This window comes from Boleophthalmus pectinirostris, unplaced genomic scaffold, assembly GCF_026225935.1.
Source record: "Boleophthalmus pectinirostris isolate CB_2022bp ecotype Guang Dong unplaced genomic scaffold, ASM2622593v1 HiC_scaffold_16, whole genome shotgun sequence".
Lineage (NCBI taxonomy): Eukaryota > Metazoa > Chordata > Actinopteri > Gobiiformes > Gobiidae > Boleophthalmus > Boleophthalmus pectinirostris.
The window spans coordinates 5105638-5133143 of record NW_026571095.1 but is presented as its reverse complement, the minus strand read 5'-3'; the positions used below and the strand labels follow the sequence as shown (position 1 = coordinate 5133143).

Sequence of the window (27506 nt, the reverse complement as noted above, 5' to 3'; positions counted from 1 at the left end):
TGTCGTCAGACTCAACATCAGTTCCAGTTAGAATTATTCTGGCCTTTCTGAATTCTGACAGGATGGTTTCGGTATCACTGAAGTTCAGGCTTTGTCCATCCATTCAATGACTTCCAGGAAAGTTTCATGGCACACTCTCCCAGTTACCCTGAAGCTGTGTTCTCCAGCCCCACTTTCCACCAGTTCCTCACAAGTTTCTTGCTTAATCCAAACTTTTTTTCTGCTGCTCAGTTACTGTTTTCAGCTCTTTCTGCAGGGGACATGTGCAGTAGAGTGAAGTGACAGTGGTACAGGATTAGCAGATACTGACACACAAGACTAGAACCTCTTGTGACTGCCAGTGTAAAAATGTTAATATATAAATCGCACTGGAGTATAAGTCGCAGGAAACACCCAAACCATGAAAAAAAGTGACACTTATAGTTGGAAAAATACAGTACTTGTTCTGATACAGCTCAACATCATTCTAAATGTCTGTCCTGCAAATGTGGCTTTCTTAGTATCAATACCTGCTCAAATATCAAATACCAGTAGTTTCAATACGAGTTTTAGTGTCAAGTAGTCTCTGATTTTCTGATACTTTTGACATCCTTCTCCAACTTTGATTCCCTGCTTGACGTAAACAGCTATGCGTTGCTCATTTGCCTTGTGTAGTGAATGCTTGGAATATTAAAGCGTGTATAAACATGCAACTGTTGACAGGTAACAATAGCCGTGAGATAAGTGCCATTTTTATCTGTACACGGTGTTATGCCAACTCGCGTCGTCATGTAGGGTGACTGGAGTCTACTCACAGGGTTCGAAGGCTGGGTCAACGAACTGAAGTAAAGGAGCTGTACCAGGGCATCTGACTAATTGTGTGTTAGTGTGTAGGTTTAGAAGGTGACATTGTTAAATATTTAGTGTTTTATTCATTGTTTTAACTAGAGATATGAGTTGAGTTAATTTTCCATTTGAAAATTAGTCTTCAGGGGATTAAAAGTGCATTAGGTAACTTTTCTGGCACAGGGTCTGTCAAATGCTTTTCTCCATGGAGATGTTATTGCTTTGTCTGGAATGTTTTACAGTATGGCATTAAACCTTTCTATCTTCATGGAGACCAAACCAGACCAAGGTACAGGTCAGATCTGTGGAGAGGTGACCCCGCTCACACTGAGAATACCTGTTTTTCTAGGTGATGAACCCTAAACCAGAAAAGTTACACAATGCGCCTTTATAGTTTACTCTTTGGTTTGTTTTTTTAGGAAATATCACTACACTATTTTACATTTATTAAAGTATTATTCCATCTCGTCTTGACAAAATCCACTGTACATTATTGACATTGCTAAAATCTCTAGAAAATGGCAACAAAAAGAAAAGCGCTTTTGGTCTGTTTTTGCTATTGAACTCGTCTTCATTTGTCATTATGTATATTGACAGTCTCTAAGAATCGCGTGAAGCCAGTCGCTTGTCAAACTTTGCTCGCAGGGCCAAAACTGAATCATTAATACCGCTGTTGTGTCCTTGGGCAAGACACCACCCTCCTTGCCTAGAGTGTTGGAAGTACACAGGTGTTTGAATAAGAGTTGTTTGTGAGAACCAATGTGGGACAACAGAAGGAAATTGGCTCATGGCGTCAGTCCAGCATCTTTTCAACATTTATCCTCATTAACATGCACAGTCAAACAATTAAATTAAAGGATCTTGATTTTATGTCTTTAAAGGTGGATTGCGTAACTTTCTGGTGGAGGTTCTGTCACCTGCTTGTTTCTATGGCCTGGAATCTTCCACAGTGTGACATTAAACAGCTCTACCTTATGTTTATTCAATTACAGGTGGTTTTAAAGCTCAAAAATACCAAGAAAAACATGCATTCCCAGTGAGTGGGGTCGCCTCTCCACTGATCTGACCTGTAACTTGGTCTGGTTTGGTCGCCATGCTGTGAAACTTTCCAGACAAAGCAATAACATCTCCATGAAAAAAAACAAAAAAACATTGATGGACCCTCCACCAGAAAAGTAAAAAAAAAAAACATTGATGTACCCTCCACCAGAAAAGTTACACAATTCACCTTTAAAGATTCTAGATTGATGCCGAATTCTCCAAAAAATATTTAAATTGACATTAAATGATACTTTTAATCACCGTCGCTCTGTGGTTTGTTTTGCAATGTTGATATTGGCAGCGACGGAAAGCTAATGTGCTAACTACAGAAACAACATTTGAACTTTGACAAATGGAGCTCATATTTCATTGACTAAACTCTGTATTTATCAGGCCTTGATTATGATCGAGTAGATTTATTATTTTACTGAATTATGAACTTTCGGCCTGTAAGAAAATTCAAGATTTGCTTTGGGATTTAAAGGTGCATTTCGCAACTTTTCTAGTGGAGGCTCTGTCCCTGTTTGTCATCATGTAGATGTTATTGCTTTACCTAGAATGTTCCATAACAGAGATTAAACTTTTCTATCTCATGACAATTATAAGCTACATTACAGGTCAAATCTGTGGAAAGGCAACCCTGTTCACAGAGAGAATTACACTTCTGTTGCACTCAACAAATCTGCACAACAAAGGTCACTTTAGTCACTTTATTCAAAGGTATGATAACTGTTTGGGCAATAACTGTTTGTGCAATAGTGCTAGTGCAATAACTTGGACATTTTATGGTTGTGACTGTTGTCTGACTGCATGTGTGAGTGTAACAGTATTTTAAGCCCTGCACTCCCACAGGCCTCCCTCAGGACCCAACGCAAAACAGTGCGGCACGGGACACATTTTGAAAACTCATTGCGGGTGCGGGTGAGAGCAGGAGTACACAATGACAAACTGCAGTCCCGCAAACTAACGCGTACACTGCGCAGACCGTCCCCCGTCCCGTACATCGCGCAGATCACCACCCCTCCCATATGTCGTGCCGGCTGTGTCACTAACCAGAACTAAAATCAGTCTAAAATCGGACTAAAACAGGACTAAAACAGGACTAAAACAGGATATTGCCAGGATTTTGCCAGGGCTTAACCATGCCGCCGGACCGCCCACCGCGCCTCGACCCATACACAGCTGAAAATTCTGTCCCGCGCAGACCTCTACTGTGGGCAGTGAGCCCAAGACAAATTTCCCTTTGGGACAATAAAGTTTATCTTATCTTACTGTATTTTTGAGTAACAGAAACACTGTAATAAGTTACATACGTTCATATGCTCTCAAACAGAAAACACCGAGTTCTACCTTGTGATGTCATGTAATAATACGGACAGTGTTCTGCTGTGTTTTTAAACTCCACACACCTTCACTAGAATCATTTGGATAATTTCAGCTCTGGAATTGCAAATCTTGACTGAACTAAAGGTAAAAGGAGCTGTTCACTTCCAAACTACAGCTTCATGACATCACAAGGTGGAACAGAGCATTTTGAGCCTTCGATATGTAGAAAGTAAGGAGAAAAGTTTACTCAAGCATATTTGAAAGAAACGGAGCTCCAGGTATCTTGTTAAGATGGTAACAACTTCTAATTTAACCTAAAGGTGCATTGTGTAACTTTTCTGGTGGAGGGTCCGTAAAATGCTTTTGTACATGGAGACGAATGTTTCACAGTATGGTATTAAACCTTTCTATCTCCATGGAGACCAAACCAGACCAAGTTATGGGTCAGATCTGTGGCGATTCAACCCGGTACAGTCAGAACCTTTCTTTTGTTTTTAAGTATTTTTGAACTATGAAACCATCTGTAATTAAACTAATGTTAGGCAGAGCTGTTTAATGTCATACTGTGGAACATTTCAAGGCAGAGCAATAACATATAAGCAGGTGACGGACTCCCCCGAACCAAAAATGCACACAACACACCTTTACATTTCACAAGAGTCCATTCTGCGTCATATAGGACTTTGCCATCCATAGTTTTTTGCACATTCCAGCAGAAGACCAGCGCCCATTCCACATTCATACATTCTTCACCCACCTGTAACATGTATGCAAACCTTCAAAGGCCAGTACATGTTAGGTCACCACTCTTCAAAACCCAGGGGCGTGTGTTTGTGTGTGTGTGTGTGTGTGTACCATTAGCTCCTTTCACTCCTCAGAATAAAAGACGAAAAAATGCATCACGCTTTTTATCCCCTTGTGCGCCGCTAAATAGATTGTTGGCAAATACAAGCTGTGTTGACAGGAGCAGAGCGTCCGGTCCTGTCATGGCTTGTACCCTGCCGAGGCTCCTTCAAACGGGCCGCAGACTGTTGCTACCGGCGGTTAGCACAAACAGGAGCGAGCGCACGGACGTGGTATCAAAGAGGGGGGAGTGCACGCTGTGTTTGAACAGGTGATTCCCATTTACACCGGCTGACCTGCTTGGCTTTGTGCCTCTTTGGAGAGACACAGTGACAGGAGTCGATCACGCACACGAGCAGTTTACGGGCAGGGGCAAGGCAGGGGCAATGGCAGGAGCAGGAGCGAGACCGAGACAGGGGTAGGAGCAGGGGCAGGAGAAGGGTAGGTGTGGTACTGGGGGTATAGTAGTGTTTTTTATGAATTATGAATTACTGTAGCACTGTGTTTGTAGGCTTAAGAAATGACCATCAAGGGAAAACAGATAAAATACAATACCTAATAGAGCTGGTATCATTAAGAAGTTGCCGATATGATACATACCTCGATACGTAGGTCACGATACAATACATATCACGATACAGTGCACTTTCGATTCGATACAATTCAATACAGTTCAATAAAAAAAGTCCAAGTCTAAATCATGGCTGTGATACTAAAAGTCTTTGATAAACCACTTCTCGTTCAAAGTTCATATGAAACACAAACATTTTACTCACCAAAACAGTGAAAATGTCAAATGTGTCTCATAAATGAGTTTCCTTCCTCTAAACAAGCAACAAAACTGCTGCGCTGTAACAAAATAATTTAGTAAAATAAACCAAAAAAATACTCTTGGTGATATATTGATACAGTAGAGTATTGATTAAAATTGTGTTTGCCAATAAAGAGTAAGTAAACTTTAGCGTTTATTTCTGATCAAGTATTGAAACCTGTCACAAACATCTTGAAACAAGTAAAATAATATATGTACACAAGTAAAAAAAAAAAGTTATTCTAAACTGTTGAAATGAAAGGTCCTCCATGACAGGAGATGGAAATGTTTTTGCTTTGTCAGTTTAATTCCATAAAGTTGAACATCCGTAATGGATTTTACTTTCAGACAAATACATGTTTTATTGCTTATAATACCTTGACAAACATATATTCTGACTGTGAGCAGGGTCACTTCTTCACTGATGTGACCTGTAATGTGACCTGATGGCATCACTGGCTTGTTTCCATGGAGATAAAAACCTTTATTGCCATAGTGTACATAACATAACATACATACATACATAGGCCCTGTTCACACTAGTATGTATTCTTGTCGTTTTCATTGTGGATGCAGCGTTCGTCCACACTAATCCAACTGAAAACGGCGGACACGATCTGGTGCCTCCAGCTCCCACAAATTCATCTGAGTACAGATCTGATCCAGCACTGTGTGGACGCCTGAAAACACTGATACTCTGATGTAGTTCTGTGCGCCGTGATGTAATTCACCACCAAAACACTAAGAGACTAGAATATCTGTCCATTCATATAAACGTGTGTGTGTGTGTGTACGACCTGCAGACGTATAATCTCTGAAAAGTTTCACATGAACCATCTCCAACACGACAGAAACACAGAACAGACTCACCATCAGCAGAACACCCCTCTGTCACAGAAAGAACACTCAGATTCCACTGAGTCGTGTCCTTTAGTCCAACAGAAGCTGAACCACATCAGTGCACAATAGTGAACTGTTTTTTTGAGCTCAGTTTATGCAAATGAGTCATGTGGTTTTAAATTTTGTTTCTGTAAAACAAACAAATCTGCTCAAAGTTGTGTGGATAGAGAAGACTTGCAGACACAGAAACAACTTGTCTGGACGCATATCTTTTCCGATATAGTGATACGGTGATTCGTTTCAGTGTAAACGTAGCCGTAATCCAGCCAGCTGATTTGCAGTGGTGCAAAAGTTATTCTTCAGGGAATTCTGTCCTCACTGCAATGCTAACACTGCTCACTTCCTGATTCTCAAACAAGAATAAAAAACAAAGACAAATAAAAAAAAGTTTTTATAAGATCCTTTGAGCTCCTTTTACAATATGTCTGTACTGAGATAAAACAAATTTTGCTAAAAATCAGGTACAGACACTTTAAGATTAATATTTTGAATTCAAGTAATTTGACCTTTTTTAGTATTTCATTTTTTTCTGTGAAGCCAGCTCGGTGCTCTTATCAAGCTCCTCTTTCAATATCTTAATTTCTTCCAGTATCCCGTAGTTCTAGTCGTGCTTCTAGAATCACAACCGTGACCCCATTCCCAGGCGTTTTGCTAAAGCTGACCTATTCATCTCCTCTATCCCAGCGCCCCTTCCTGTTATCTGTGTGTAGACTGGAGCCTGGTCCCTGAGTGGAGCCTGAGTGGAACAAATGCCGCAGTGAAATGAGTCTCAGGCTGCACGGGGAGAGTGTGACGGCTCTCCTCTCAGACTGGAGGTGATTGCGTGGTCCTCCCTCAGGTCAACATACGATCAGAGTCATTTCCTCTGTGATATTTCACCTGGGCTCTGCAGGCCTGGCTCTCTGAACGCACTTAAGAACACTGGAGTTTACTTTTAGCACAAGAAGTAAACTTTATTGGAGCCGCAGAGATTGGTGTCGACAGTTTAAAGACATTGTACCTGATTTGAACCGTCTTAGAAAACTTGAAAAACCAAATGTATTCCTAGTATCTTAATTATTCACCAGTTTATAAAAACTTTTCACAATCACTCCAATACTAACAACAACTAGCATGCTAATTAGTCTTACTTACTAGTTTGCGGACAATAAAAATGCTTTATGTTTGACCTGGGCTCTGCATGGTTGGCCCTACAAACTCACTTAAAAAAGGTGGACTTTACTTTTAACTAGGGATGGGCATTCGATGAAATTTTATTAATTGATCGTTGGGAGACTTAACGATCGATTTTTTATTAATCATTAATGTCTTTATATTTATTTATTTATTATCTTTATTATTACTATAACTAATCTGCATAAGTAAACTCAACTTTACAACATAAAAACCATCACCACTCTAGAGCCACATCAGCCCTTTTGAGATTCGAATGTGTTTAATGCAGCTTTGTGCAAGTAGAAATGAAACTTAAAACCACATGTCTAATTTGCATAAATTAAGCAGAGAAAAAAAACGCTCTTGTGCGCTGATGTGGTTCAGCTTCTGTCGGACTAAAGGACATGACTCAGTGGAATCTGAGTGTTCTTTCTGTGACAGAGGGGTGTTCTGCTGAAGGTGAGTCTGTTCTGTGTGTCGTGATGTTTTCAAAGATCATACGTGTGCAGGTTTAGTGCAGCTCTTTATGTTGCAGTAACCGTGATACTGCATAAACATGCACCATGACAATCTGAGATACAGATGTGTCTGTAAACACACTCGCTGAATGGTACAGTGTCTCCAAGGAGGAGCCAGAGCCCAAACGTGGGACTGAGGCCTCAACTCCAGTGTTTGTGTCAGACTCAGCTTCATATCCACACACAGACACTTACATTCAGTTTGTCGATTAGAAATGAACGTAATCGACAAAATTCTTAATGATCAGTTATTGATTAGTGGACTAATCGTGCCCATCCCTACTTTTAACACAAAATCACACAGCACAGTCACGGTTATACTAACAACAACTAGCATGCTAACAGTGTGCAGGCTTTACTTGACGGTTTGCAGATGATAAAATGCTTTATATCTCACCCCAGACAGCACATGACAGTCTCATTTTGGCCCTAAGAGCTGCTTCCACATTCTACATACCGTATTTTCCGCACTATTAGTTGCTCTGGATTATAAGACACACTGTCATTAAATGGTCTATTTTCAAACTTTTTTCACAAATAAACCGCACTGGACTTTAAAGGAAACCCAACAGTGTGATGGGTGAGTGGTTTTGTTTGTTTGTGGTGTTCACGGTGACTCTGGGCTTTGTTCAGTTGTGGCGTGTAGGGAGGGTGCTGTCTGGGACCAACGGATTGTCGGCGTGTTCGCAGAGACTCAGTTGTGTCTAGAAGTGGCACATTGCACTCGCTTTTTCGGTTTGTTCCTCCGTTCTGTTCCTCGTTGCCATGGAGTGATGAGTGTGTCTGTGAGTGTTTTTCGCTGTGCGGTCGCTGTCTGCTCCGTGTGTGTTTGTGGCTTTGTAGTTTACTGAAGTCGTGCTGGTGTGGAGTGGATTTGTGTATAGGGCGCTCTGGATTGTGGGGCGCTCAGTCATTTTTCAACAAAAGCTGTGTATTGTGTATTGCACCTTTTAAAAATATCATTGTAGTTAATAATTTAGTGTGAAAGTGTGAGCCAATAAACATATAAACTAACAAAGGTATTCTGTGCAACTTTTGTGCAGATTTGTCAGCCACCTTCTTGTCTCCATGGAGATGTTACTGCTTTGCCTAGAATAGTTTCGCTTGTCTGTCATGCGTTTATTTGGGTGATTTTATCTTGCATTATTATTGAGTGGGCTCGCCTTTCCTCAGATATTACCTTACTTCACTGTCTCTAAAGAAATAAATACAAGGCTAATGCCACACTGTGGAAAATTCCAGGCTATGCAATATCATGTTCATGGAGAGAAGCAGATGGCAGAGCGTTGTAGGCCCTTAATATCACTCTGTTTAACTGCCAAACCTGCAGTATGCAACCATAGTCATGACTCAGCACTTTCAAACTTCAAATTCAAACAGAAAAAGCTCCAACCAGACCCCTCCCTCACCCAGCGCCCCTCACCCAGGACCAGGCGCTGTTCCCTGGGATGGTAATTACCCATGAGCCCCTGGTCCCGGTGTGATCTATTAAAGGCCCAGAGTCATTTCCCTAATCAGTGCTGCGGGGTCTGGCTCCTGGTGGACTCTTGTGTTCTGTGTCAGACCTACTCACTTTGATGTACCTGCTGTCAGCCAATCAGCAGCCGCCGTTCAGCACGTGTCATCACCTCCACATTTGATCTGTGTTACTGTGAGACTGTAGGTTTGGGCTCTTCTGGTTCGGTCACGGTTATGATTTGAACATGGACACTGTCACCAGAAGGTTTCAGATTTGTTCATTTCTATTTTCTGTTTTCTGTTACAAAATACATAAATGATTCAGGAATCTCGGGCTAAAACATTTTTTATCAGTGTCATTTTAGTAAAGATTCAGTTCTCAGTGTAGATTTTATAAACATTCATGAGCATTAAAGCTTCATTACGTAACTTCTAGTGGAGCTTTGTCATGTGTTTGTCTCCTATGGAATGTTTGGCATTAAACTTCTCTATCTCCATGGTTACACTAGGTGACGCTACCAAGTCAAGTTACAGGTCAGATCTACGGAGCTTTTAAGCAATAAGAACTATTGTAATGAATGAATAAATGAAAGAGAGATTTAATGCTATACTGTAGAACAATCAGACTAAGCAGTAGCATCTCCATGGAAACCCTCCACTAGAAAAGTTACTCAGTGTGTCTTTACCATTTGGAAGAAAATTGAAATATGAATGCTTTTTTTGTTTTTGTATTGTGTACTCTTCAAACATGCTAACATGACATGTGCTCCTGCTTTGTTTGTTCCAGAGGGGAGTGGAGGGCTTCTGGAAGTCCGTGGCCCACGCCGTGCCCCGGGAGCCCAGTGAGATGAGGATTCTCAACCCGTACTTCATTCAAGAGGCAGCCTTCCAGTTCATCGGGCTGCCCTTCAACAACGGCCTCATGGGCAAAGGGGTGAGAAACTCTGCTTTATACACTTTTATACACACTGGCATTTTCAGCTTCTGTCCATCAACTCACAAAACACGTCACTTCAACCAGGAAAGACAAAAATAAACCAATGAGTGGTGCATGAATTTGAGTTTATTGAATGGGTCAGCAGTGGAGCCCAGGACATAGAGAGGTTTAGAATGTTGCACATTCTATTTACTTTTAGTGTGTTACTTGAACATGAATACATGTGTTCATTTTAACCTCCTTTTTATTCTAAAAATAGAAAGACTCCCAAGACTAGGGCCAAACACTGGACTGATGAAGGTCTATCTGCTGAAACGTCACTGTAAATGCAGCTCACTTTTTGCAAGTGTGGAAGTCTAACCTCACACACCTGGCTTCAGAAATATGATGTGCAAAGTAACCTCTTTAACTGAAGACATTCTGAAAGAATATCAAGTACTCTCTTCCAACAGTTAGAAACTCTCTTGGTTGGTCATACTCCTCGTGAACAATGCAACAACATGTAAATAATCAAACCTATTTTTGTTAATTTTTTGTTTTTCTTACATAAATATGAAACCCTCAGAATACTAACTTTTTGCTTTCTTTTATTTGTTGAGGGTAAGGGCAGAGTTTGGAGATGCTTTATTTTTTGTGGTGCCAGGACACTGTCCTCTACTCCTCCATGTTCAGTTTGTTCTGTCCTCTGTCCTCTGTTCTTCCAGAGCTCTCTCTTCTGATTGGTTCAGTCTCTTCTGATTGGTTCAGTCTCTTCTGATTGGTTCAGTCTCTTCTGATTGGTTCAGTGATGCTGCTCTTGCGTGGGTTTTAGAGTCTGTATACTACAGGTGACTATTACAATGATCAAAATAAGACTGATTATTTGTTAATAGTCTACTGTAGTCACAATTATTTGCTTAATTGTTCCAGACTCTGTTGGATCTGCTACATCTTAGTTTTGTAGAGTGTAGTAATTTACATACTGACTGTAACCCTATTGTATATCCATGCGCGGAACTGGCATACGTGATACTCTGCACCTACTCCATTCATCCTTACCCCAAACAATACATAAAAATATCTTCTCAGTGGAGGTCAAATCTGTGGAAAAAAAAAACTTCCTCTGATCTCATTTTGTCATTATTAGCGAGCGGGGAAAACACAAAAGCAGCTAACATCACCGTCCCTCAGGCTAATTTACCTAATCAGGCCTGTTCCAGCTCAGACAACAGCCGACCGGACCCCAGCCATTTACCATAATTGATGAAAGAAAGAAAAGAAAGGAAAAAAACGTGTGGACCAGAGAGCTCGTTGTCTGCAGTTATTGACGGGCCTTTCCTGTGCTTTCACGAGGGAGGGAGTGTCTCTAATCTCTACCTCTGTAATCTTCCTTGTTACTTTCTCCTGTTGGATAATGCGCTGTGGTTTTGAGGGCTTTTTGGAGCTAGGTGCAGCATACCTGAGCAGTTTGGCAGTAATTACAAGGTGGGAGGGACGGGCTCAGCTAAGTGGAGCAGAAAAGTGTTGTTTAAACTAGGCTGATCCGTAAGTATTTTTTTATATCTAAGCATTATTGCACACAAGGACAAATGTAGTATAGTATCGTGTAGTTTTGTTTCATCCTGTCAGGACATTAAGCAGACAGACTAAGGCTTTGGCTGTTTTACCAGAAGAGGCTGGTTTGTGTTTTGGTATAAACTGTAATTCGTAATCTCCAAATTAATTTTTCCAGATGGGAATTTATCTTGGATAGAGAAAAGTACACTTAAGGCAAAGAACATGAGACATTAGACTAATACATGTAAAAACACAAGCTCCATAAATCACAGCCGCTCTGATTTATGGCTTGAATTCAGGAGGTTCGCTGATGTAGGGAGGAAGGAAGTTTTTATACTTTTTCTGGTACCATGGACTGTATATAAATGCACAGAGCTAACGCACTAGTCTCTGCATTCCCAATAGGAAGTTCACGTGCGGCTCTTCTGGATTCTACTCACCCTGGCTCCCACTGACTTAGGCTGCGTTCACACTGCAGCCTGAAGTGACCCAAATCCGATTTTTTAGCCCCTATGTTCCTGTATCTGATCTTTTAATGACAGTCTGAACCACACAGATCCGATTTTTTCAAATGCGACCCAGACTATTTGGATATGTGCTCCTGAAACTGATACATATCTGATCTTTTGACATGTGACTTCAGTGTGAACGGTCAAAGCACATTCATCCACCTACACGCTATCAACAAGACACAAACGTCACTATTCTGCACTGAAGTAGGTGAAAATTGTTAATGAACTCCATGTCACTGAAGTGAAGCACATCTCCACTCACCACTCTTGGCTCCGTCTCCACATCCACACATTCCTTTCAACGGACGTTGCTGCCGCTGTCCCACAAACCACGGCCAAAAACCTGGTCCTTCTCCTTCTCAATCTCCTCCTTAAAACAAGTAAGTTGTTCATGTTCTGGTTCTGGTACGAGAGGAACTTTAAAATCTCCAGGTGCTCGATGCTGCTTCCATGTTTGGACAACTTCTGTAAACACAGAGACGCTCGCTGTGGTTGACGTCGTCGTGTCTCCAGTGTCACATGTGAGACACTTTTGGGCCGTTTAATGTTCACACTGGAGTCACATACAAGTAACATTTAATTGGAAATGTGAACGAGCTCGCAAAAACATCAGATTTCACAAAAAAATCAGAATTGAGCGTTAAGCCCTGCAGTCTGAACGGAGCCTTAGAACATTAGAATATTGCCGCTCCTCTCTCTGTGACTGCTGCTGTGCTCCTCATCATTTTGGTCTTAAAATGTTTATATATATATATATATCATATTTTGGTTAAATTCAGCTCTGTAACCCCTGTCATCAAATAAACATCATATCATCGTGAGCTTCATTTGACTGGAGCCGAGCGCTGTGTACAGTCTGTGGTTGGAACCCAATAGAGAGATTATCAGACTTTGTCACTTGGCGCTCTACTGCACATGTCTCCTGTAGATTGAGCTGTTTTGTTCTGTCTGTATCATGTCAGTGTCTTGTAGGATTTCAGCAGATTTCAGACTCTCTCGGGGGCGGGGATAGGTGTATGGTTCAGGTGTGAGTGGATGTCCAACTACTGAAGTATGAGACGTTTCTTCTCGTCATTTATGCACTCACTTGCATTTAACACAGACTTAGTGTCATAACTTATTTTATCACACAGTTAGAAACTGTTTTGTACTCTCAGGCTGCACACACATCCTCTGTGTTGATAAACAAGTATACAGTCTGTCTATAGGGACGTCCAGAGGGGAGCAGCTCAGAGTGGGAGTGAGAGACATGAAAGAAGTCAGAGATAAACTTGCCAAACTTTATAGAGCACAAAATATTCACTTTTAGAGATCGTGAACATATCAACACATAATATTATTTCTTCTTCACCATCAGCAGTTCCTTTGGTTAAATCCTAAGGTACGACATATTCCATGACATATTACCACAGGTCAAATTCTCCAGCTGAGGTACTCCTAACCAAGCCTAGCAACAAGATCAGGGAGATGGGTCCCCGGGCGCCCCATGTGCTCCCCACTGCTCCTGAAAGGATAGGTGAAATGTAGAGGACAATTATCCTACTACAGGGATAATAAAAAGTACTGCAAAATACAAAAAAAAAGAAGAAGAAAAATGTATATATATAAGATACATATATACACACACACAAAAATGTAAAAAATAATATGTGACATGCAGTGCAATTCATAGGCTTTACAAGAGTTAAAACTTACTAGGTAACACTTTATAATAACTACACCTTATTTAGCCTTAATAAAGCATGAACAAAGACTTAATTAATAATGATTCACGCTTAGTAACTACTTAATTACTACCTTAATTAGCACTTAACTTGTACTTAATTCACCTGTGCTGTAAATAGTTAGTCAATACTTCTTAATTACTCATGAACTAACCATTTGGATGTTTACAAATGCATATTTAAGTACACATTTGATCATTTATTAATGATTAGTAAGCCATGAGAGAATGATTTACTAATAATGCAATGCAATAATAATTCAGGCAGCTGTTATCTGCTATCTGTTAAGTCTTTTTGAGAGCTTTTCTAAAGTGAAGACGAATTATGTTTTATTAAGGATTTGTTAAGGTTGGTCAAAACAATAATGCATTACTAGTAAATCATTCTCTCATGGCTTACTAATCATTAATAAATGCTTCAAATTTGTACTTAAATATACATTTACAAATGCACACACAAATGGTTAGTTCATGAGTAATTAAGGAAGAAATACTTATGAGTAACTATTTACAGCACAGGTGAATTAAGTGCAAGTGCTAATTCAGGTAGTAATTAAGTAGTTACTAAGCGTGAATCATTCTTAATTAAGTCTTTGTTCATGCTTTATTAAGGCTAAATAAGGTGTAGTTATTATAAAGTGTTACCACTTACTATTGTAACTATGGTAACAAAGGGCACCGCTAAAAGCACTGAATGTTCCTTTTGGTCATGCGTAAGGAACATTCAGTGCCTTCAGCGCCGCCCTCTGGTGGTCAGGAGGGGTGAAAGAGAACTTTTGTGGGCAGTGAAAGAGAAAGTAAAGAGCACTGTAGTAACAGAACTTAAATGTACAAATATATAGTGGCTGGAAGCAGCATTCATTAAGAAGAATTGTCAAGAGAGGAGACATAAGACTCCAGTGCATTGCTAAAAATAGAACTGCTTCTCAAGTAGAATGAGTTCTCCATTCAGATCTGTCGTTTTTACATGACAGGTTTTTGCTGCTTGTTTAAATTTCCTCGCCCTCCCGATCCAGCTCTCTCTTAACTCGCTCCATTTGCTCGTAACAACATGTAGCGCACCCCCCTCGTATCGGAGCAGACTCGTGGTAATTGCAGGTCACCGAACTACACCAGAACCCAGAGCTCCGAGTCTGCCCCTCTCTGCCTCATGCGCCCGTAATTGCCCCTCATGTGTGTTCTGCTGATGACTTCGACGGAGAATATTGGTTTGAAAATGGCCCAAAACGATGTAGACTACCTATACCCCCCTCTCCCCCCTCTCCCGCCTCCCTCCCTCCCACCCCCTCTAAGCCCACGGAGTCAACTACCCCCAGAACATGTGCGCAACATATGGCCACGCTGGTCATTCAGTCTACTTCAAAATTAGCTGTGCGATTTGACACTTTCCACCATCAACACCGCCGACAGTTAATGTATATGTTTATGAAAAATTATATTGCTTATATTTGTTGTAAGCATGTGTGGCTTCGTCTAGTCCTGTTCACGGTAGGGGGTTGGCCATCTGCGAGCTCCCCCCAGGGTCCCCAAATCACGCTAATGGTTTTAATAAGGCCTCCCTACACTCCTCCTTTCTTCTTTCTTTCATTCGTTCTTTTTTTTTCTTTCGTGTCCAAGCCCCGGGGCGGTAAGGAAGCGCAGTTTAACCCCACGGAGTCCAGTTGAAACTCCGAGGTAATAGTTAATCACCAAGTGTTCAGAGTCAGTTAGCCGCAGTCAGGCAGAACAAAGCCGGCGGGTCAAATGCAGCAGAGGGGGACCCGTGCAGGAGGAACTGGTGTCAGAGTGGATAAACAGCCTGGGTACGGTGGTACGAAACACAGTGTAAACACGGAGACTGGGTCAGCTCTGGAGGATAATGGCAATTAACCTTGACCAAATAGCCTGGAGGTGTGGGAGAAGCATTTTGAAGTCGCCGTGTTACGTGTGCTGCTCTGGCTTCGAAAGGAACTTTTACTTATTGTTGTGGGAATTAATTAGGAAGTTGTGGGTAGGCCTGTCTCGATAACAGACTCTGAAGCACGAAATATATATTGCTACTGAGATGTACAATAATTAGCCGCAATTGGAGTCACTTATTTAACCTTCTACAGCTCAAATCTTGTGGTATTACCGTATTTTCCAGGCTATTAGACGCGCTCTTAAGCCTCTAACCCCATCAAAAAATGACAATCCAGAGCGCCCTATACACGAATCCACTCGGGTGTCCCAGTACGACTTCAGTAAACTACAAAGCCACACCACCTGCAGCGCACGCAAACACACACGGAGTAGACAGCGACTGCACGGCGAAAAACATCCACAGACACACTCATCACTCCACGCCGACGAGGAACAGAACGGAGGAACGAACGGAAAAAGTGAGTGCAATGTGCCACTTCTAAACACAACTGAACTGCGAACACGCCGACAATCCGTTGGTCCCAGACAGCACCCTCCCTACACGCCACAACTGAACAAAGCCCAGAGTCACCGTGAACACCACAAACAAACAAAACCACTCACCCATCACACTGTTGGGTTTCATTTAAAGTCTGGTGTGGTTTATTTGTGAAAAAAGTTCGAAAATAGACCATTCAATGACAGTGCGTCTTATAATCCAGAGCATCTAATAGCCTGGAAAATACGGTACAAAACAACAAAAATACCAACAATCTTTCCCACTTTTACAAAGAAAAGAAAATGTAATTGTATTGTTTCAACTTTCATATATTGAACGATAAGTGAATATAGTGATTATCGTGACAGGTCTAGTTGTAGGAATGAACTGGGATGTACTTGTATTCTCCTACAACTGCTACTTTTTGTTCGAGGACATACCTGCTTGTCTTGTCAGATCTCGGAAATGAACCAAGACTGGGCCTAGTTAGTGTTTAGATGGAAGACTGCTGTAGTGGGTGGAAAAAGTTGTTGTGTTTTTAGGCATGACACTTTACTCATCTTGGGCGACTGTAGCTCAGTCGGTAGAGTGTTCGTCCACTGATTCGAAGGTCGGCCCACTATACTAACGAGGAGCCTTTTTTGGCAAGTACTTCTTGATAAGGAGACTGCGTGGACGATGGTTGCTCCTCGGGGCTTCAAAAAATAGTCTAGAAGGATAAACATCATTGATAGATCCACTAACCCACAGGTTGACCACAGATGATTGCTGTCGTTGTGACTATTTACCATTTCCCTACCTTGTCTAGTATGTATTTGATCACTACACACACACTTGCACACATCAGAGGGCCTGGTGGCACACATTGACAGCCTCACTTTTGCCACTGTGTCCCAGGTCAACTGTGGCTACAGTAGCAGTTTACGACTACAGAGTATTGGGTGACTGAATTATGTACTGTAAAGCGTCTTAAAAGGTGCGTTATGAATTCAGTAACTTGTATAATAAAGACTTATGGACTACTGTCAATCACTCACTCACCCATACACCACATCTCTACTTGGGCAACATGGGTGAAGTGTCTTGCCCCAGGACACAACAACAGTAGGCAGGCTTAAGTAGTGTAACTCCTCATATTTCTAGTTCTTGCTTAGACATGGACCAAGTTACTCCTTCTACAGTCCAGGTTAAAGTTCCTAGATTACACAAAGTTGGTTCTTGTGTTTTTAGCGATGTTGTATGTTGTTACCTCATCAAAAACACACCTGGAGTAGAATTTTGTTTTATTCACACACGTTTGAGTAATCCTGTGTTATTAGTCTGTCTGCATCTGTCTGCACCAAAGCTCAAAATGCTCTGGTCCACCTTGCCTGCACCAAGTCCTAGTTTTCAAGTGAACGACTTGACTTAGCTTTTGTTCAATAGAATTTGGCCATTCCGGGGCTAAAATTGCCCAAATGATTCTCGTTAAGATGTATGGCAGGGGTCTCCAACCTGTTGCTCGGGAGCTACCAGTAGCTCTCCTCCCCCTTCCAAGTAACTCACCAAAGCAATTCTAAATTATTTGTATTGCGCTTAATAACTAAAATCTTATTAATTATCATTGTAAACGTGTCATATTAATGTGCACTAATAAATGTATAATAGTTTATGTTTAATAGGTATCTAACTGTATCCCATCTAAGGCTTGCCGTGACTCTTCTGCTTTCACAATTTCTGACAATTGCTAAAATGAGTAGCTCTTCCACATTTTCATTTTATAAAGGTAGCTCTTCCGAGGAAAAAAATTGGAGATCCCTGGTTTATGGAGTTTAAAATCACGTTGGAGCTCTTACTGATCTACCAAATGACATCACAGAGTGGAACAGTGTTTTCAGTTTGAGAGAAGGCCTCAGCTTAAATATGCAGCGATTGTGTGTCACGAAACAAAACACAACTCTGAATGTGTTTTTGATGAGGAACCAACAACATAACATAGATCAGAAAATAGCTTAGTATGGGTTTTTTAAAGGTGCATAATGTAACTTTGTGGTTGGGGATCTGTTTGTTTCCATGGATATGTCACTGCTCTGCCTGGAATGTTCCACAGTATGACATTAAACAGCTCTACTTTTATTCAATTATATGTGGGTTTTATAGCTCAAAATACCTTGAAAAACAGGCGTTCTGACTCTGAGAGGGGTTACCTCTCCACAGATCTGACCTGTAACTTGGTCTAGTTTAGTCTCCATGAAGAAACCAGAGATAGAAAGGTTTAATTCCATACTGTGAAACATTCCAGACAAAGCAAGAACATCTCCATGGAGAGAAGGATTTGATGTATCCTCCACCAGAAAGTTACACAGTGCATCTTTTAATTCCTGCTTAGTTCCAGTTCAGGTTATGAGAGTTTGTTAACATTTGAGGGTGTAATCCAGTGTATGTGAACGCAGCCTCAGCCTATTCACCGCCTTGTCTCACTCTGAGCCCTTAAGACCTCTGTATTTAAACTGGCCAAGAGCACCATTGGCTACTTGTCCTCTGTGTTGTTGAGCTTGGAATCAAACCATCGCTTCATCTTAATTAAAACCCGGACAAAGCTTTATAAATGTTCCTGGGGTCCCGTCCAGTTTCTCGCGGTCTATTTTTGGTCATCATTCGGTCTTCATTACGAGATGCTAAAAGACCCAATAATAACAGCGGCCGGCCTTTTGTGTGTCTGCTCCAGAACATTCCGACGCTGGGGACGGTTGCTATAACGATGGCGCTCCACAACTGCGACGAGGTGGCGGTGGCGGGCTTCGGCTACGACATGAGCATGCCCCACGCGCCCCTGCACTACTACGAGACCGTCAAGATGTCCGCCATTAAAGAGGTGGGTACTTAAAGCTATGGGGAACTAGTGTGATTCTGTGTAAAAGACAACTGGGCATGTCCAAGGGGGGGCCATTTCCACATAGGGGGCCCCGAGGTTGAGTTATTTTATAATTTTTTTTTTTATTTAAGATTTAATCATATTATTTAAAGGTGCATTGTAGGGCTGCATTTGACCAAAGAATTTTTTCATCGACCAAAAAATGGGACGTGGCAACAGCTTCCAAAACTATAACGTATCTGTGGATCTGACTCAAACTGCACTTACAAGACTAAACCTGCAGGGGGACTTCATGCAAAAACTACTATTTATGCAGGGAAAAAAGTACTGCGAAACTATGTATTTAAAGATATCCAAGTCTCATGATACGATATTTTCACGATATACATCTCAGGGTACGATATTTATTGTGATATTTTGTGGAGGCTAACCCTACTTTTTCTTCTTAAAATGCCTCGACAAGACTTAATCCAAAGAACTAAGACTTAAAAGTATTAAAACTGTTATTTCTTCTTGTCTACACAGAAATGGAGCAAAGGATCATGGTCTATGTCGTTCCCTATGTCTTTTTTTTTTTTTAGCTGTTGCTGCACCTTCATTTAAGCAAAGAGACTGGTGATTCGATATGTTGTGATGGGCCACGGGATTATTCTTATTTCTTATTTTTATTTATTTGTAAAGGGACAGCACATATTAATGAACATTATGAACATTTCCATCTTCAGTCCCTCGGCAGGTTGATGTAAAATCATCTACAGGATAAGGTAAAGTACAGCAACAATCACACAAAAGTACATCACCAACACCAGGACACTCACTATACACACACTTAATTTCAAACAGTTCATTTGAAGTTCAGAATCAAGAGTTTAAAAGTTAAACCAACAACCCCTCCAATATAAAAGAAAATGTAATTTCATTAAACATGGAGACATATTGAGAGAACTTTGACGATACGATATCACCATATTTCAGTTATTTTTACACCCTTAGTATTTATACAAAGACCGATTAATGTTGAGAATTATGAGTTTAAAGGTGCACTGTGTAACTTTTTAGTTTGGGGTCACCTTCTTTCTGTGGATATGTCTCTGCCTGGAGTGTTCCACAGTATGACTTTAGTAAAGTGGGTGAGGTACATAAGGTATAGCTGAAAAATACCCACAAAAGCAGACATTCTGACTTGCCTCTCCCCAGATCTGACCTGTAATTTAGCCTGGTTTGGTCTCTGTGATGAAGATGGAAAGGTTTAACATTGTACTGTGAAACATTCCAGTCAAAGCAATAACACGTCCATGGAGAAAAGCAGCTGACAGACCCTCCACCAGAAAAGTTACATAATTCACTTTTAAAGTTGTTTAAAATGTGCTATATAAATAAACTTGAATTAAATATTATTGCTTTGCCTGGAATTCTCTGCGGTATCATATTACATTTGAAGACAGAAAGCTCTCAATATTTTCTATTTTGGCATTTTCAACATTTTGCACAGGGCCACCCAAAAACTAGAACCACCCCTGCTTCTGTTAACATTGTAAAAAATCATTGAATTGTGGGAAATTGGTTTCACTCCAGTTAATCAGCTCTAAATCTTATTGTCTAAACCCCAAAGTCTAATTGCTGTTACTGACAGGCGTGTTCTGGCCTCAGACTGCAGCCCCCACGGCCCCAGTGCTGCTGCTGCTGCTAACACGAGGGTCTGGACGAGCAGGGACCACTCCTGTGCAGCTGGACCCCCGCCAGACTCCATCAGACCCTACACAAAGATCCACTATAGAAGCGCATGGTCTGGGTTTGGGGAATTAAAGGCACTGTACCTGATTTTTACAGGCTTGAAAAACATGAAAAACAGAACGAGTTATTTCTCAGCTTGCAAACTCATTTCTAGGATCGTAATTTTTCACCGTGTTGAATCAACTTTCAGAGGCCAGTGCAGAGTTGCAGACAGCAGTCTCATTTTGTCATTTTGGCTGCGTTCAGACTGAAGCCTGAAGTGACCCAAATCCGATTTTTTGGCTTCTATGTGACCTGTATCTGATCTTTTAATGACAGTCTGAATGACACAGATCCGATTTTTTCAAATGTGACCCAGGACACTTGGATATGTGCTCCTGAAACCGATACATATCTGATCTTTTGACATGTGACTTCAGTCTGAACGGCCAAAGTGCATTCATCCACCTACACGTTATCAACAAGACACAAACGTCACTATTCTGCGTCACTATTGTTAATGAACTCCGTGTCACTGAAGTGAAGCACATCACCACTCACCACTCTTGGCTCCGTCTCCACATCCACATGTTCCTTTCAACGGACGTCACTGCCGCTGTCCAACAAAACACCACGACCAAAAACCTCATCCTTCTCCTTCTCAATCTCCTCCTTAAAACAAGTAAGTTGTTCATGTTCTGGCTCTGGTACGAGAGGAACTTTAAAATCTCCAGGTGCTCAATGCTGCGTCCATGTTTGGACAACTTCTGTAAACACAGAGACGCTCACTGTGGTTGACGTCGTCGTGTCTCCAGTGTCACATGTGGGACACTTTTGGGGCGTTTAATGTTCACACTGGAGTCACATACAAGTCACATTTAATTGGAAATGTGAACGACCTTGCAAAAACACCGGATTTCACAAAAAATCGGAATTGAGCGTTAAGCCCTGCAGTCTGAATGGAGCCTTCGAGCTGCTTTGACAATATATCTAATGGAGAAAGATTTTATTTCTTTCTTTATTTTTGCGTAGTCCCTTGGGATGCATTATCTTTTTTTTTTCTGTGTGTCCTTAAATAACAGTTAACGACACAGTTTACTTTATTACATGAACCATGAAGTTGTTTTCAGTTGTTAATAATATGTAATAATTAAAGTTTCAGAGATGCTGAGATGTGATTGTTTTACCTGGAATATTCCACAGTTTGGCATTAAATATATCTCTTGAATCTACTGAATTTTGACTATTCTTATGCTAAAAATAAGAATAGTTAGTTCTGCAAAGTTTTGCGGGCAGGAGTGTTACTTAGATATACAAAAATTGTGCAGAATTGTCCTTTTTGGTGCTCTTCAGTGTATCGATCAGTCTCAAATACAAAGTAGGAAAAAACTGAGGCACTCAAAAAGTACAAAATAATGAAATGCCTTTAATACCACATGGCAGATAAAGTTAAAATCACGTCAACACGTTTCAGCCCTTCGGGTATAGTTAGTTTTTTAAGTATTTTTCTGTCTTATCAAAAAGTTCAAAATCATCCCATGAGGCTAACCTAAAATATTAGTTCGCCTCCTATTCCAACATCACTTCATTACAACATTTCGACGTGCCTATTTAGACGTGCCGATTTTCTGACACTTTTTAGTATCTCTATTCCGACACGTCAGTTTTTATTTTTATTTTTTGAGAGTCTACCCAGGCACGTCTCTCGCTGCTCTTCGATGTTCTTAATCTCAACAACTATCAAGTCACACACAAAACCGACTCACACAGCAGCAAACTGTTTCCCACGGCGATCAGTTTGGACATTTTCCCACTGTCTGATCTCGTCTGTGGCCGAACTATTCTCTGATCAAGAGCTTTGCACCGGCCCAAACATCTTATGACATATGTGAGCGCAAAGTATAATAGGCTGTCACATTAATATTATTCATGTCGGAAAAGCAGAACGTTTGAAAAATAGTAAAGTACCACAACTCCGACAGTGAAAACAAAAAAAGTAGCTTGAAAAATAATGTTCATGCCGCTGCTCTGACAATAGGAGGGTTTCAGTCACGTGATCACGATGACGCACGAATTTCAGGTGGAGGGCAGGAAGTGAAGACAAACACGACAAACACGATTATGGAAAACACCGATATGGAGAAGAGTTCTTATTGTCAGGATTTAGAGCCAGTAGCAAGACAAAAGTACGAGCAGTTAGTCGACAAATATATTGGGCGTGACCCTGATCTTATTGAAAATGAGAGAATTTTCAACTGAAGTAAAAGATTTGCCGACAATCGAAGCAGAGAGAGAACTATTTAGCTCTTCAGACATCGTTCTACACCAGACAACAGATGAAGGCGTACAAAGGTTTGGAGGCTTATAACTTTTTTTGTGAGTGGATGGGTCCTCAACCTCGGTGCAAAAAGCCTAAATGATGATTATGGTTTGGTCTTCGCCGGGGTGAGTGTTTCTCTTATTTTATGTGTAAAACTGCAGTGTATCGGCAGTAACCTCTATCTGAACTATTTAATGTCAACAAACGTCGTTAGTCGTTGGTTGTTAATGATTTGCGGATTCTGCTCCTCCCGACCGCAAACAGGTTTGTAATCCACTTTTTATGGCGTTTTTCTGTCGGCTTTTTCCATTTCTGACCTTTGTGGACGACTATATTCGGTACTAAAAAAAAATCGCTTTTCCTTCTCTCGGTTAGAACGATTGGCACAGCCGTAAACTACACAACACATCGGCATTTTTCAGACAAAGATGCAACAGTGTTTGACTAGCTTCCTCCAGTCAGTTCACTTCCTGCCCTCCATCTGATTTCGCGCACTGACAAACATAGTCCTGCAACGTCACGTGAAACCCAGATATTAGACTTGAGTGTCTAAATAGCGGCATGTTGGAATAGCAGCGTGTAACCCCAAAAATAAATGAAAAATCTCAAAAATCTTGGAAAATATCTGTGTCTTTATATTCTATTCTATATTCTATATTCTATTTCTATATTTTTTTTAATCTTCCATGAACCAGGAGATAGTTCTGTTGTATCGTTAACATGCTTGCTGTTTGTTAGCACTGTTGTGACTCCAAAACTTCGCTGCGGCCTCTGAAAGTTGTCATCGTAGTCAATTAGTATGATGTGTGGCGTGGGTTAAGAAAGTGCGTAATAACTTAGAAACCCTAAAGACCCTAAAATCAGGTACAGTGCAAAACAGGAAGAGAGTTTTTCAAGTCCAAACAGTCATTACTCCTCCAAACGTGGCATGGCAGTTAGGTAGATTACAGCATCTTCAAACATCACAAACGCGTCAATAAACAGCCTGATGGATCTCTGTTTACAATACAAGCTCTGTTCATCAGTAGATTTATTTACTCTGATTTGAATAGCAGCACACGTCTCCTGTTCTGACCACTGTACAAGCGTTGGACAAATGCGGCCACTTATTTCCGAAGACAGCCCCGGTGCGTGTTTGAGAGGTCACGGCGGCACTTCATTCTCCTCGTCGGACTCGCGGCGCATGATGTCAGCGCGATGATAAACTCTGTCTAAACTCCGCTGAGCCCCCGGGCGTTTGTTAGCATGCTAGCCTCATCAGCGAACTCATCAGCGCTACGTCCAGCTAATTCATGTTAATACTCGTGGCGTTTTGTTTGGAAGACTTCAGCACTGCCAAGGCACACACACGAGGAAGGCCCATGTGTGAGTCCGGCGTAATTTCCCCCCGCAGTCCGGATCAGAGCGTTCAGAAAAAGCGCAAAAAAGTGAAAGGAAAGAAGAGTTTAGAAAAGATTTTGACTTTAATACTTGAGACAGATTTTGCTTGTCAAAACTGTTATTACGGGTTATGACATTTTTGCACACGCTTTCCAGTTTGACAGTGGCCACATTTACATGTTTTTTAACTCCGAATTAATTGCTCTGAATTAAATAGTTCGGAATTCAAATATTCTCCTTGAGTTTACATGGAAATAATAATTCTGAATTGAGGTTTACATGGAAAACACTTTAAATCACCTTTATTTAATTCTGCTCAACGTCTGGAGGTCAGGAAGTGTTCTGATTGGACAGAGATACAAACAAATTTACGTCGACTGGAAGAAAACACTTCAGCTGCTACCGGCTTTTCTGTCATCTCGGTTTGTCGTTACGATCCAAGCTTTTTTTTTTTGCAGTTGTTCCGATGATAATTAAGTAGCAGCTCGAGAATTCTATCATCACGCTTTATGTCTGTCATGACCATGGATCTATTAAAATAAGTGGATAGGGTGTTGCTGCTTGTAGATGCCTCCAGTTTCAAGTTTGAAAAAATCCCATTGGGCCGAGAGAGGATTTTTCTCGTAGAGGCAATGTAATCACAAACTGCTCGTGTTTGGCTGACAGGGACCTACAACTTTCAAAAATGTTGGATTTGTTGGCGATTTTTACCTATTTTTAGATCATAAACTTTTTCTCAGCTCAAAACCTTTCAGTTATCTTAAAAAAGCCAAGGCAAGGCAAGTTTATTTGTATAGCACAATTCATACGCAAAGGAATTCAAAGTGCTTCACAGAATAAGAAATACATTAAAATCACATTAAAAACAAATCAAAACATAAATAATCATCACAAAATTAAAGATTAAAATAAAAAAATAGAGAGACATTAATTACATAAATGAGAGAGAAGAGTGCAGAATGAAAACCTTTCAGTCAGACGCAGTTAAACAGAAATGTTTTGAGTCTGGATTTAAACAAAAGTCAAAGTCGAGTTGGTCTCACATGTTCCAGGTTTGAGCTGCATGAATCTGAAACTCTGACTCCTCATGTTTAGTCATGACTCTGAGCACCAGTAGGAGGTCAGTCCCTGAGCTCCTCAGAGTGTGAGATGGTTCATCTCTGACGTACTTCGGTGCTCAGCCACGGAGAGACTTGTACACAAACAGAGCTGCTTTAAAGTCTATTCTAAAAAACGTTTTACAATCATTCGCTCTGGCTCCACTCTGCTCGGCTCTAGCTCCTCTCACTCTGATTGGTCAAAGCGTGTGCTCGCGTGCATTCGTGTATGGCCTCGGGAGAAAAGATCACTTCTGCACATGCTCGGTCGGCCCACAGCCACCGGAAGTACCTCGCCGGGCTAAAGGCAAATGTGGGATCATGCACCATTGAGCTCGGCCCATTGACTTGAATGAGCAGCCATTTTGAAACCCTGGGGCTTCGTCACGACTTACGAGTCAACGGCTGCTCGACCTCAGCCCACTCCCACATCCCGCTCGCAAATCCAAAGAGACGTGGATGAAAGTCCGAAGCCAGGACTGGTGGAGCCGAATCGTCCGGATTGCGTCAGAAGGACGACACAATGAACATGCGGCTGGAATTTTTAACAAGAAAAAACATAACAGGAATAAACTAATTTGGCTTTAAAATCAGAATAAACCACTCACTTAATTCAGAGTTAAGTTTAATTCCGAATAATCATTTTCATTAGGAATTAAGTGTTTGCATGGTCTTTTTAAAGCAGAATTAATTTTTATTGAGAATTAAATTATTTTTATTCAGAATTAAAGCTCTAATGTAAATGTGGCAATTGAAAGTTTGATTAAAAATTAATTATGTAACTTTTGGTAGAGGTTTTTACCACTTGCTTGTTTCTATGGAGATGTTACTTGGTCTGGAATGTTCCACTATATGTCATTATATTGGTATATCTCCATGAAAACAAAGTGTAGCAGACAAACCAAGATGCAGGTTAGATCTATGGAGAGGCGACCCTACTCACTGAGTGTGTATACCTGCACATCAATAACCCGGTTATGATCAGGTTTTTTGAGTATCCCGGTTTCTTCTTGGTGCATGTATACGCAGTACTCTGGTTTCAGTATCCCGGTTATGGCAGTATCCCAGTTATTAGAAACCAGGTTACTGTAGCTGGTTTATTCCGATAGTAACTGAGATACTTGTGGCATGTAAACGCAGTATCCCGGTTACTGCAACATAAAGTTGAGTGCGCATGCGTCCAAAAGACACTTTCCAGCCTTTCACCACAACAGTAGCGACATAAATAAATTGACCAACATAAATAAAGTGACCACACGAGTGAAATGACTGTAAAATAAAGAGCTGCACTAAACCTGCACATGTACAATCTGCACTCGTACGACCTGCACTCGTGTGATCGCTGAAAAGCTAAAACATGAACAATCTCCTGTACAACACACACACAGAACACACTCACCATCATTAGCGCCTCTTCTGTCACAGAAATAACACACATAATCCACAGAGTCGTGTCATTTAGTCCAAAAGAAACTGATCGCATCAGCGGCACAAGGAGCGAGTTGTTTTTATCGCCGCTAACAGTTTATGCTAATTAGCCAAATGGTCTTAAGTTTCGTTTCTGTAAAACGTAAACAAATGTGATCACAGCTGAATTATATGATGGGCTGATGTGTCTATAGTGTTTATGGTTTATGTGTTGTAAAGTTGAGTTTATTTATGCAGAAGATTTTAATAAAGAATCTGTTGGTTTGATGTGTGCAGTGGATTGTGGGAAATCTCGTAGCTCCTTAGCTTCTTATGCTAAAGGAGCTCATGGTTTGTATTTTTCCTGGTTTATGAAATTGATTTAAGTTAATTTTTGCGCCTGCACATTTGTAAGATTATGTCAAGAAACCAGGATACTCCATTTGATCATGTATATGAGGATATGAGTGTCCCGGTTTCTCAGTGCACATCATGGTGCGCATGTAAACGCAGTAACCCAAATACTGACATAACCAGGATATGGCTAATAACCGGGTTATTGATGTGCATGTATACCCACTCACTGTAAGAGTGCATGTTTTTCTGAGGTATTTTTGTAGCAATACAAGCATAATTGATTTCACGTTAGACAAATTTAATGCCATACTGGAGACCTTTTCAAGAACAAATATCTCCATGAAGACCGTCCAACAGAAAAGTTACATAGTGCACCTTAAAAGTCATTCATTGTTGCAAGATCCTGTTCCTGT

At 40.9% G+C, this 27506-nt stretch overlaps 1 protein-coding gene across 1 annotated transcript in view; it reads left to right on the top strand.

Annotated features, from left to right (window-relative positions):
* Nucleotides 1–27506, top strand: part of st3gal3b (ST3 beta-galactoside alpha-2,3-sialyltransferase 3b) — a 122578-nt gene that overhangs the window by 82660 nt on the left and 12412 nt on the right. Inside the window, 2 exon segments of the mRNA XM_020940934.2 lie at nt 9665–9811; nt 18673–18819. Of these exon segments, the coding sequence (XP_020796593.2) occupies nt 9665–9811; nt 18673–18819 (294 nt within the window).